The sequence below is a fragment of the Myotis nattereri genome (genome assembly GCF_964212035.1).
Source record: "Myotis nattereri genome assembly, chromosome: 5".
Lineage (NCBI taxonomy): Eukaryota > Metazoa > Chordata > Mammalia > Chiroptera > Vespertilionidae > Myotis > Myotis nattereri.
The window spans coordinates 77,344,900-77,358,070 of NC_138080.1; the positions used below are offsets into that span (position 1 = coordinate 77,344,900).

General features: G+C 46.1%; 1 protein-coding gene across 1 annotated transcript; it reads left to right on the forward strand.

Annotated features, from left to right (window-relative positions):
* Positions 1-1,513: 1,513 nt before the first annotated feature.
* TXNDC15 (thioredoxin domain containing 15) lies at positions 1,514-12,405 on the forward strand. Its single transcript, XM_081091530.1, has 5 exons — positions 1,514-2,036; positions 5,058-5,548; positions 7,255-7,418; positions 9,283-9,413; positions 11,244-12,405. Exons 1-5 carry the CDS (start codon positions 1,808-1,810, stop codon positions 11,438-11,440), a joined length of 1,212 nt encoding a protein of 403 aa, XP_080947656.1. The 5' UTR covers positions 1,514-1,807; the 3' UTR covers positions 11,441-12,405.
* The last annotated feature ends 766 nt before the right edge of the window (positions 12,406-13,171 follow it).

The following is a 13,171-nucleotide window of genomic DNA, read 5'->3' on the forward strand; positions in this document are numbered from 1 at the left end:
GGTAGTCAAATGATGGCTCTAGTGATCAATTCTAGAACTGTGGGCGCCATTGACTCAGATACTCTTGGACCTGCTTGAGAATTTATTGTAGCAAAACCATGGCAGCCTATTTAGAATATAATGATCACCCATGGGGTCAGATTGATGGAGCATCTTTCTGGTCTAACAACCTGTGATGGGCACAAGGGGACTATGGTTACTCCGCTAGAATCCAAACAGTGACAGCTACCATTTTGAAGTGCTTACTGTGCATCCGGAAGTGTGCGCATCACGCTACATCTCATTTAATCCACAGAACTCTGTAATTTCATCCCCGTTTTACAGATGAAGAAAGTGAACTTTGAGAAAAGTTACATACCTGACCGGCCATATACTTTTATAAACGTTGGAGATGGAATTCACCACATGGCCCAAAAGCCCAGGTTCCTTTTAATGTTGCTATATTTACCAATGCCTTGATAGAAAGATCTTTGAAACCTATTTCTATTTTTTCAGACCCTCTTAAAGTAAGTTTGAAAGCTGCACTCTCCACATTGACTTAGCACTAGTGGCTGCTCAAAACTTGCTGTATTCTTTTTTTAGGAGACCCTCCCTTCTAACTGCTGACAAGGAGGGTCACGGTCTATCCCCCCCGACAATAGTCTTAGCTCCCCCACTCCGTGACTTAGCTCTGGAATGCACACACCTGGTCCTCGGTTGCACCCCTCCCCTTCCCATTCCTCTTGCTCCATCCTAGGCCCCGGCTGTATGCTCCAGGGGGCGTCCCCTCCTCCAGGACCCAGCCCGCGAGCACACCCACAGCATCAGAGCAGGGACCACATCGCCCCCTACGTCATCCTGTCTTCCAGGTACCGTCTTGGTGCTGCGTCTCTCCCTTTCGCTCTATCCGATCTCAGAGATCTCCCGGCTCCGCTTTCTCCCGCCTCCCTAATCTACCACCAGTGCCGTTCCTAGGACCCTCCTGTACCTCTCCTCCTTTTATTTTAATGTATAAAATAAGCGGTCTGCCATTCCCGGAGCATTTTCTTAACCTGCTGAGATTTTTGCTTCCCAGCAATTATTGTCAGTTTGGCTCAAATAAACTCAGAAAAGTTCTCCACAGGTTCGGACTTTTAAAAAAAAATTTTTTTTTAAAATATATTTCTTTATTGATTTAAGAGAGGAAGGGAGAGGGAGGAAGAGATAGAAACACCAATGATGAGAATCATTGATTGGCTGCCTTCTGCACACCCCCCACTGGGGACCAAGCCCGCAGCCCGGACATGTGCCCTTGGCCGGAATGGAACCCGGGACCCTTTAGTCCGCAGGCCGACGCTCTATCCACTGCGCCAAACTGGCTAGGGCGCGGACGCTTTTTACTCCACAAAACCAACCCACACCTCCTGCTCCGAGCAGACAGGGAGAGGTAGGACGGTCAGATGCACCAGATAAAACTGCGGGGCATCCGTCTTCTGTGCATCTCGGTGTGCGTCTCACAGTGAAAATATACTGGCTGTTTCCCTTAGACGCCAACGTAGGGGGGCATCCTGCATTCACCCACCACCCTGGGCAGGTGACGGGCTAGGGCGGGGGCTCGGGGCCCTGCATCTGGAAGGAGAAGGCACTGCCCCGTGCAGGGTGTGCAGCCCGCAGCCAGGCGCCCCCGCGCCGGGGGAGAAAGAGGGCCACGGCCTCTGCGGGAACCCCGCCCAGAATGCGGGGGTCAGGGAAGTTCAAGGCAACCTGACACATCTGGGCCTTGGCTCCTGAAGACACCCTGAAACCACCGCGCAGGCAGCCAGCCAGAGGCAAGCCGCCCGGCACCAAGATGGCGCCCGCGGCGGCTGCCCGCTTCCAAGATGGCGCCGCGCCGCGCCTGCGCTCCCGGCCTGCCCGCCCGCGGCTTCCCTCCGGCGGGGAGCACAACTCCCGTAGCCGAGCGCCGGTTGCCCCTCGGCCTGGGTGGTGGTCCGGGCCGCCGCCCCGCGCCATGTGGCTCCTCGGCTGGTGGCAGGTTCTGCTGTGGGTGCTGGGGCCTCCCGCCTGCTGCCAGGAAGGTGAGTGCGGGCCGGGGCCAGGGCCGGGGCGGGGGCGGGAGGCTGCGGCCGCCGGGCGACGGTCTCACCTGCGCGAAGGCGCGCCTCTCCCGGCCTCTTGCCCGCTCTGCTCCCCGCGATGTCCCGCCCCCCGCCCCTCCGTGATCCCGGCTCGGGGTCCGCGGTGGGAGGGACGGCGGAGCGGGAGCCCGGGCGTGACCGGCCACGGCCAGCGCCCTCAGCGGAGGCTGTGGTAGGGAGTGGTCGTGTCCCGGCGTCTACCACGCCCTCGGTTACTGGGGTGGGCACTTCGTTGTCACCGCTAAGGATGACGACGAGCAGCCGGCATTCATGCTGCCCTGATAGGCGCCGGGGGTGTGCGAAGCCCTTCCCCCCCGCATCTCCCCCGACCCTGTGGGGTGGGTTTCGTTCGCACCTTCATTTTACAGACGGAGACGCTGAGCTCGAGCGGCCAGGCCCTCCGCTTGCGTGTGCACCCGGGGGAAATGGCAGGGCCCGTCTGACTCGCGCAGCCCTCGCTTCGTGGGGCGCCCAGTCTCGCCCAGGTGCCTGCATGAGGGCGGGTGACGGGAACACGGGGACCCCGGGGCACCCGCTGCCTGCAGGGCTGCTCGAGGCTCCCCGGGGGAGGCAGCCACTCCGAGGAGGGCTGGTCCGGGTGGAGGCCTTCCTCTCAGTGCCCCCCGCCCCCCGCCCCCCGCTCCTTTACGCGGCTTTGCCTGCTCGTTCCCATCAGGAGCAGGCAGGTCTCTCCTTTCCCTGGGCATCGAGGTCCAGGCAGGGCAGCCGCCAGTCCGATCGGGGAGGAGGCTGAGCAATAGAGAACCCCCGTAATGAAAGCGCCTACTGTGTGCCAGGTGCTGTGCTTAGGGCCCCGTGAGCATCATCTCACTTCACCTTTAAATGCGTGTGGAGTAGATGTTACCGTCACTGTGTTATAGGCGAGTAAGCCGAGACTCGGCTTCAATAAGACTTTTTCTTTTTTTTTTAAAAAAAATATATTTTATTGATTTTCTACAGAGAGGAAGGGAGAGAGATAGAGAGTTAGAAACATCGATGAGAGAGAAACATCGATCAGCTGCCTCCTGCACATCTTCCACCGGGGATATGCCCGCAACCCAGGTACATGCCCTTGACCGGAATCGAACCTGGGACCCTTGAGTCCGCAGGCTGACGCTCTATCCACTGAGCCAAACCGGTTTCGGCTCAATAAGACTTTTTCGAAAGGCGGTCGGAGCCGAGGAGCCAGGACTGAAGCCCGGGTCGGCCTGACGTCACCGTCACATGCCGGTGCCACCCTCCGATCCTGCACTTGCCCGCCGGCCTCCAGGGGGACAGCATGTGCCGGGTACCCCGCGGTCTCTCTCTGATCGCCCTCAGGCCTTCTCCATCCTGCCCTGCGCCTTGAGTACCTGCCCCGTATGGAGTGACAATGGTCTCTCCGCCTTCTGGTTCCTTTGGTTAGAATGAGGGGAGAGAGAGGTGGGTTATTGATTCTCGTAGCTCCCTTCTGCAGTGGCTGTCACAGGTTGGCCGTGTCCCTCCACTGGACACAGCTTTTTAAAAAAATATATTTTATTGATTTCTTTTTATAGAGAAGAAGGGAGAGGGATAGAGAGTTAGAAACATCAGTGAGAGAGATCGATCAGCTGCCTCCTGCACGCCCCCCACTGGGGATGTGCCCGCAACCAAGGTACATGCCTTTGACTGGAATCAAACCTGGGGACCCTTCAGTCCGCAGGCCGATGCTCTATCCACTGAGCCAAACCGGTTCGGCTAGGTTCTGTGACCGATTCGCCTCTGGCCTGTTTTGTTGTTGTTAATCCTCACCTGAGGATATTTTCCCATTGATTTTTAGAGGGAATGAAAGGGATGGGGAGAGACAGAGAGAAACATAGATGAGATGGGCCAGGGATCAAACCTGCCACCGAGTGCATGCCCTTGAGGGGAACTGAACCCTGGACCCTTCAGCCTGCAGGCTGAGGCTCTAGCTAGAGCCAGCGGTTCTCAACCTGTGGGTCGCGACCCCTGAAAATACATCCTGCATATCAGGTATTTACATTACGATTCATAAGTCACAAAATTACAGTTATGAAGTAGCAACGAAAATAATTTTATGGTTGGGGGTCACCACAACATGAGGAACTGTATTAAAGGGTGGCCGCATTAGGAAGGTTGAGAACCACTGCCTTAGAAGCTCCCAGACCCCGCCCAGCTCCGTAGCTAATTGGTCGTTCATAACCTGGTGGCATGCTGGTGGCTTGGCAGAGTTCATTACCCAGCTGGTGACTCCCCAGCTACACGGTGAGCTGGTGCGAGTGCAGCTAGGCTCATTTGTTTCCCCTAGTCCGTGCCTAGCACAGAGTCTGGCAGCTGTTGTTGAGGTAATGAAAGTTGGAGAGCAGAAGTCTTGTTACAGAGGTGCGTGCAGATTGCTAAATGGACATATAAGACTGCCCAGGACTCTTTCCGTATCTGAGTATTTTGCTCAAGCCCTACCTAGTGGCTCCAAAGTGGGAGGAGAGTTCTCCTTTTCTCCCTGCTGCTGCTCCTGCGCTTGTGGGTGCTCTGAGACCTGGTTCCACTGCTTGCTAGCTATGAGCCCTTGGGCATTATGCTGAACCACTCTGTGCCTCAGTTGGTCATCTGTTAAGTGGGGGTAATAACCCTTGTCCTTCCTATCTCACATAACTGTCATAATGTGTGCAAAGATGCTTTACCATAGTAGCATCTTCTGTAAATCCATTATTAAAGTTTTTTGCTTATAATTCACATGGCAAGCAGCCATTTTTGCTTGAAGCTATGTATTTATCTACTTATTTGTTTGGCATTCATTAATCTAGTACCTTCTTGAGACCTTCTTCATGACCTGGAAAATGGTGGGGCCCTCTGATAGTTTAATGGGAAGGATAGCTTTTTTTCTCTGTAGGGGAACATTTCATATTTGAGGAGAACCGTAATTCTTTGGGGTTCATTTTTTTGGAAGTCACATGTGACTGTGAACATGCTGGCATGTTTTAGTTGCAGAGGAAAGTGGTCACATGTGGTCGAGGGAGGAGCAGCCTGCCCCTGCTCTCCAGATGGGGACTGTGTACATGAGTGAAGAGGAGCCTTCACATGGCCCAGTGGTCCTGGACACGTCAGCAGAAGAAGCCGATGCAGTGCTGGGGCTGGACACCGAGAGCAACCACATGGTGATGCTGTCTGTGATTCCTGGGGAAGCCGAAGACAAACTGAGCTCAGAGCCCAGCAGTGGCACCTGTAGGGCTGGAAGGAAGGAAGACTCACCATGCCACCTCCCAGAGAGCCTCTTTTCTCTGGACAGCGCTGGAGCCAACATACCGGATAGAGAAGAGGAGGATTACACGGAGCCAGAAGCAGCGGAAGCTGACCCAGCCCCCACTGAGGACTCCAATCACACTGATAGCCAGAAATCCCCTAAGGTCAACTGTGAGGAGAGAAACGTCACTGGACTAGAAAATTTCACCCTGAAAATTTTAAATATGTCACAGGTAAGAAACAATGACTTAGTACTTTTCTCCTTTTTGGCACATCTATTTTTATTTTATTTTTTGCACATCAATTTTTTGATTCAAGACTTTATCAACTTTCAGATGGTAATCTTGATCATATTGTAAGTAGGATAGTGTGCAGTGGCAGCATCAGTGAGAATGGATATAACTAGTGTCTATTATGCTTTTGGGCAATATCAACTTAATCATCCTTGGAGTAGTCTCACCACCAATCACCATGATAAAAATCCCAGTAGACATCAGAATCATAACAGAAGCTGCTTAAAAAGTCTGAATTATAGCCTGGCCAGTGTGGCTCAGTGGTTGAGCATCAACCATGAGCCAGGAGGTCAGGGTTCGATTCCCAGCCAGGGCACATGCCTGGGTTGTCGGCTTGATCCCCAGGAGGTATCTAGCTGATCAGTGTTTCTCTCTCATCGATATTTTTATCTTTCTCTCCCTCTCCCCTCTCTCTCTTTCTCTCTCTCTCTCTCTCTCTCTCTCAAAAAAAAAAAACACCTGAATTATAAATAATACTCTGAATTGTTAAAATTGTAATTTAGCATTGTTTAGATTAGTGATGCCCCTGGGAAATGTGTTATATTGAGGAAAGTTTTTTCCTCCAAAGAGTATGAATCCAGTGTTTACTCTTGAGTGACTGCTGAAACAATTGTCCCAAACCCAGCCATGTTTTTCCAGCTAGTTAGATAAATAGTGATTCCAAAGAAAATACTTGAATAAAGCCTGATAACTTTTTATGGGATAGTTTCTGTAGGATGGCTTTATGTCAGATGGCAGCATGAATGCAGAGATTTCTGAGCTCTGAAAGCTGTGATTACTTCTTTTTTTTTTTTTTTAATCCTCACCTAAGGATATTTTTCCCATTGATTTTTAGAGTGAATGGAAGGGATGGGGAAGAGACAGAGCATCGATACGATAGTGATACATCAACTGGTTGCCTCTTGCATGCGCCCCAACCTGGGCCAGGGATCAAGCCTGCAACTAGAGTACATGCCCTTGACCAGAATCAAACCCACAACCCTTTCGTCTGCAGGCCAATGCTCTAACCAGTGAGCCAAACAGCTAGGGCTGTTATTGCCTCTTTTAAATGAGGGCACGTATGATATGTTGAACACACGTAGCCCCTCCCTGTGCAGGCTCAGTGCTGGCCTCACACCCGCCCCTCAGTGCCGGAGCTCTGTGGGACTTCTCGCATAGGTGTCACACACACGACCAGGGGAGAGCAGTTTTAAACAGAGTTAGGGTGGTGGCAGAGATGGTGCACTTTTGACTTGAACTAACCTTTGGCCAAATACATTGATACAACTGCTCAGTACAGACTGGGATCTGCTGGGATGATAGTTTGGGTCTGAGATCACAATGCCATTAGAGTGTGTGAGATGCCCAATCAAAGGTTGGGACAGTGGCCTATACCCTGTGAGTACCTAGTATTTAAATGGCTAAATTATGAAAATTGCTCTAGAGTAAGGTTGAGAAAGCTTAAAGGAAAGTGTATAACTTGTTATTTGATAGTACTTTTCTGCTGATTGATGAATGCTTATGATTCAAAATCCAAAAGGTTTTAAGGGGATATACTACAGTTTTCCTCCTCCCCCTCCCCCTACCTTCTTTTCCTGCTTCTTGGGTATCCTTCCAGAAAAATGTACATTTACTGCTGACTTTAACACTTGTTTCTTTTACCGTAGGACCTTATGGATTTTCTAAACCCCAATGGTAGTGACTGCACGCTAGTCCTGTTTTATACCCCTTGGTGCCGATTTTCTGCCAGCTTGGCCCCTCATTTTAATTCTCTGCCCCGGGCATTTCCAGCTCTTCATTTTTTGGCCCTGGATGCATCTCAGCATAGCAGGTATCTTCCCTTCGTTGGGTTTCCATGTTTCTGTCTCATCCCAATGAGACAATCCCTTTGGCAGTTGTTTGGAGGTGATAATTAAGTGAAATGCAGAGGAGGCAGGCATGAGCTTTTTAGAGGGATTGAAGGAAAGGCAAGGCAAGTGTGAGTGCGGAGTGAGGAATGTCGACTGGCTGAGGAAATTGATGGCCCACTGTATGGAGGTCCCTTTTGAGAAAGGACAGCTCGCTGTGTGGTGGCAGTGCAGGGGCCGGAGGACTTCCTAGGATCCTGGCCAGAACGAATTAGCAAAATTAAGTCACAAGTAAGATCTTCCTTTGTGACTTTCATCTGCAGTTTAGGTCCCCACCCTGACAGCCTAACTCTCGGCACCCCCATTTTGTGTCTACTTAGAGTTTCTTTTCCTTTTCTCCCTTTCCCGCTTACATTTATTTTTGCCTGAATATGCCTTAGTAGACATTCAATAAATTAATTCAGTAATTAGTTTAGTCTTTTAAAATGATATTTAACATTGTTTTATTTTATTTTTTAATATTGTTCAGTGGGTGTCTTTTTTAAATGTTCAATAAGTTACTTAGAACATTGTTCAGGTAGTATATATACCCCCTAAGTGCTATGACTATGCTTGGGTTATAAACTGCATGCTCCTCATCCTCTAAATCAGATGTTCCTTAGCAGGTCACAAGAAAGTGTTGTGTGTGAAAGAATTTGGAAAGGTTGGATGATGTAAAATTGAAGTTGAGTAAAACTTAATTTGTGCTCCATTGAGTTTTGGTGTAGGTAAGGTAACTGCCAGTGTTTCCCTGAAACTGTTTATGAAGAAAGAAATTGCCCAACAAATTAGTAATTCTCACAAGGGCTTCGGGGAAATATCGAAGTGGCCTAGCCTAAGAGAACAGATGGATGGGAAGGACCGTCCAGGTCAATGTCCAGCTTTGATCGGGCCCTCCACTGCCTCCAGGCTGGCAGGGCTGGCTCTAGCACCTGCTCAGTACTCTTTGGTTTTAGGTCTGGTACCATGATCCCTATCCCCCTGCAGGCTTTTGTCATCTGCTTTGTTCCTTCATTTCCATGCATCCTTCTCAGTGTCTGATATGGTGTCTTAATTATGAAGAATAAAGGATACTTGTTTTTAGTATATGGCAGTGTGGGACATGAGTTTGTCTCATATATTAATATTTAAGTTAAAGCATGTTTACAAAAGAAAAAATCCTGATTATCCAATATTACTAATGGGGGAAACTGAAGTTTAAAGAGGTTTAGTAGTCTGCAGGTTACACAGATTACTTGGTTCACTGACAGAACTGAGCCTTGAACCCAGAACGTTTTGATTCGGAGCTCCTACCATTGTTCTGTATTGTGTAAAGGTGAAACAAAACCACGCAGGTCATGTTACTTCCCAAGCACCCTGCCCTAGTTGTGAACTTCCTGGTGTGTTTGTTAGATCATAGATTCCTTTGTGCCAACTTTCCCAAAGTAATTGCTTACCATAAGTTGGATCCTTATGAGAGGTGGAGGTGGGCATTTTGGAGAGTGTGAAATGTCTTCTGTCAAGTAAATTGACACAGTGTGTTTTTGTCCGTGAGTTAGAATTTTTTGATCTGGCAGTTAGGAACTCACATAGTGGAGTGATTGTGTCACGTGTAGTTCCATATTGTAATAGCAAGCACCTCAGCACAACAGAAATGCCCCCAACTGTGACCCATAAGGAAGGTGGTCAGAAACAACTACAAGTCTGGAGTTTGAATATCAGAAACCTCCACACAAGACCGATCCTATCTCATTTATTGCTGTCCATTCTCACATGGTAACTGTGTGAGAAAGCCCACTATTAATTCAGGTTTCTGTCTTTTTCTTGTAGCCTTTCCACCAGGTTTGGCACTGTAGCTGTTCCTAACATCTTGTTATTTCAAGGAGCTAAACCAATGGCTAGATTTAATCATACAGACCGAACATTGGAAACACTCAAAATCTTCATTTTTAACCAGACAGGTATGTAAAAGTAATAAGCTGTAGAAGACATTTTATAGCTGGGGGTATGTGCCTTCTGTGGGTTCCGATCTGCTACCATCCTTAAGTGAAGGATTCAAGATTGCTTTGAGATGTAAAACTTCTAATAAACTTGTATGTGCCTGTTTAATATCTCTCAATCAGTAACAAGCATAACATGAATAGGTAATTTTAATATGATTAAATATGTCTTTCATTTTTTTAAAAGGATAGCCCTAGCCGGTTTGGCTCAGTGGATAGAGCGTTGGCCTGTGGACGGAAGAGTCCCGGGTTTGATTCCGGTCAAGGGCATATGCCCTGGTTGCAGGCTCGATCCCCAGTAGGGGGCGTGCAGGAAGCAGCTGATCATTGATTCTCTTTCATTGATATTTCTCTTTCTCCCTCTCCCTTCTTTTCTGAAATCAATAAAAATAGGACAGCTTTATTGAGATAGAATTCACATATCATACACCTGTAGATTCCTTTTTAAATTCATTTTTCATTTGAGTGTAATATTTACACAAAAATATGCATCAGTCAGTAGTAAACTGGGCGATGAATTTTCACAAAGTGAACACCTTGGGTACCAGTCCTCAGATCCAGAAAGAGAGCATCACCAGCCCCGCGTCCGCACCACCGCTCCTGCCCTCCCTGTGGATAACCACCATCTTGACTCTGAACACCACAGGCTGCTATTACCTGTTGTTGAATTTTATATTAATGGAGACAGAGTCTAGATTGTTTGTATCTGGCTTATTTCACTCACTTTTTACTAGTAAAAATATTTTTTTTATTGATTTCAGAGAGGAAGGGAGATTGAAATATCATTGATGAGAATCACTGATTAGCTGCCTCCTGTATGCCCCCAACTGGGGATCGAGCCTGCAACCCGGGCATGTGCCCTTGACCAGAATCCAACCCGGGACCCTTCAGTCTGCGCAGGCTGACGCTCCATCCACTGAGCCAAACCGGCTAGGGCTTCACTCACTTTTATATCTGTGGGATTCATCTGCACTGTTGTGTATGGTTATGTTTTTTGTTGCTGTGTAGTATTCCATTTATTAATCCATTTGCGGATGCTATTTTAATTCCTTAATATTTGCCAAACCAGATGGCCTTGTATATTGAAGAAATTTCCTTCGTTGGAAAAATCTATTCCTCAAAAGCTTTAACATCTCAATAATGAGCATCCATCTTCTTCTTGAAGTATATTCCCTGAAAATAAATACAAATTATAACATACCTCCCATATATATTAAGTTGTATGTAATTACTTATATCTCACACCAAATAACAAAGAGCCGAGTGACCTCATAGGAGAAGAAGGCCTGTTACCAGATGGTTAGCTATTTCAAGTCTTGTCATTCAGATTGATATGGAGAAAGGGAGCTATTTTATTCAGTGCTCCTAGAAAACCGAGGATACCAATGAAATCGGTAATCACCGATCCCAGTTGTTATTTGTGCTAACAATTCTTTTAGTAAATTTATTAGGAAGCATTTTGAATTTTGCATTACTTAACCTGTGAAAACCTTCTTTAGACTCCTGAGAGTAGCTTTACTAGTTACTTGTTGGACTTTGGTTTCAAAAGCCCTGATGAGCTCACAGAAATTCTAGTGTTTTAGCTTGGAACAGCGGCATGGATTCCTGTTCCTATGATGTGGTAGGGAGAAAGGCAAGTTACAAATTATACCGACAGATGAAACCCATCCCAGACATATTACCAGTGGTGTTTAAGGCTGCATGTCATTTGCATACCATGCAAAATACTTCAGAAAGATCTGTAGCGGGTATGTTTTCTATCTAATTTGAAATAATTATTTTCTCTTGCAGGTATAGAAGCCAAGAAAAATGTGGTGGTAACTCAAGCTGACCAAATAGGCCCTCTTCCCAGCACTTCGATAAAAAGCGTGGACTGGTTGCTTGTATTTTCCTTATTCTTTTTAATTAGTTTTATTATGTATGCTACTATTCGAACTGAGAGCATTCGGTGGCTAATTCCAGGACAAGAGCAGGAACATGTGGAGTAGAGATGGACTGAAGGAAGTCGGAAAGAGGAATTTCAATCCTTCATTTCAGAAATTAATGCTGCAATTTCATACATCTTCTCCACTGAAGAGTTGATTTACAACTTCAAAGAATCATGCATTTGTTGAACTGTTAAATGTGTAAAAAATTGATAAACTGGTGTTTTAACTAGTATTGCGATAAGCAAATATAAAAATACTCAGTAGGATTCACCATTCTTGTTTTTACTATTTGAACATAATTCAGTATTTTAAGGAAATAATCCAGTTTGAAATGTGAAGATGTATTTTGGTGGAATAATGAGTAGAATGACAGTGTGCTTACTATATGGAAGGCAGAAATAGGACTTTCAGATTAGAAAACTCTTGATTTCTTATATGTCTAAGAGGTTGGTTTTCTGTTCATTTGCAGTTTCTCTCTCAGACTTTAAGCAGGAAAGTATTGTTACAGAAAGAATAAACTAGAGTTGATAAGTATGACCTTATAAGTAGCAACTAATGGGAAAATACGAGTTAAATATCCTGTTGTTTGTGACCTCTAATTTCACTAAAAGAATTTTAAGTGGTTTAAGAAGTTTTTTCTGGGTAAGGCAGCTATTAGGAAAAAGTCAATGTTATTATCATAACTGAAGCTTTTTTAGTAACAGTTCTGTGCTAAAGCATAACTTAATTTTAGTCATAGTTATCTAACCAGCATGCATTAATTGAACCTTAAAATGTTAGCACTGTGCTAGGTTTAATGAGAGCCAAAAGAAATATAAAACACTATTCTTGCACATAAGTTCATTCTAGTCTAGTTTTAGGACACATATAGAAAACAGATAACATGTCATTTATACAAACTTTTTGAAAAGCTGTTTTTAAAAGGTCCCTTAAATTCAGATATGACAACTGATCACATGATGATACATTACTTTTATACTGATGGTTTGTATTTTATTTACTTAATAAAAAATATTTTTATTGATTTTAGAGAGGAAGGGAGAGGCAGAGAGAGAGATAGAAACATCAGTGATGAGAGGGAATCATCAATTGGCTGCCTCCTGTACACCCCACACTGGGGATCGAGCTAGCAACCCGGGCATGTGCCCTGACTGGGAATTGAACCCTGACCTCCTGGTTCATAGGTTGATGATCAACCACCTAGCTACACTGGCCTGGTGATTATTTGTGTTTTAGAGAGTTCATTTCATAAGGCACCCTAAATTTTATGGAAATAGAACCTTTTAGATGAATCTTCTCAGCATTATATAGGATATTTTAAAACTTGTATGTCATGTTGTGGACATCTATGGCTGGGTTAGTCACTGGCAGGAGGGAACTGTGGCTCAGAACAGTACCATTATTATTTCCACTTTACAAATGAGCAAACCCAGACACAGCGAGGTTTAACAACTCATCCAGGTTACACAAATAGTAAGTTGATGAAGCTGGGATTTGAATTTTCATATGTATGTTTCTACACTTAAAATATAGGGGATAAACCTCTAGGAATTCCATTTCTCGTAATAACCAACACTTGAATATTACTGTGTGTGTGCCAGGTACTGTTTTACATATAGTTTCATTTACCTGTACAATAGCCTTATGAGATTGGCACTACTATTTAGTATCCTCATTTTACAGAAGAGAAAATGAGGCCCCAAGTAACTTGGCTCTTGGTCATGTAGCTCCCAGCTACAGACTTAATTATATGTGGGATGCAGCTTCAGACTTAATCATATGTGGGATGGT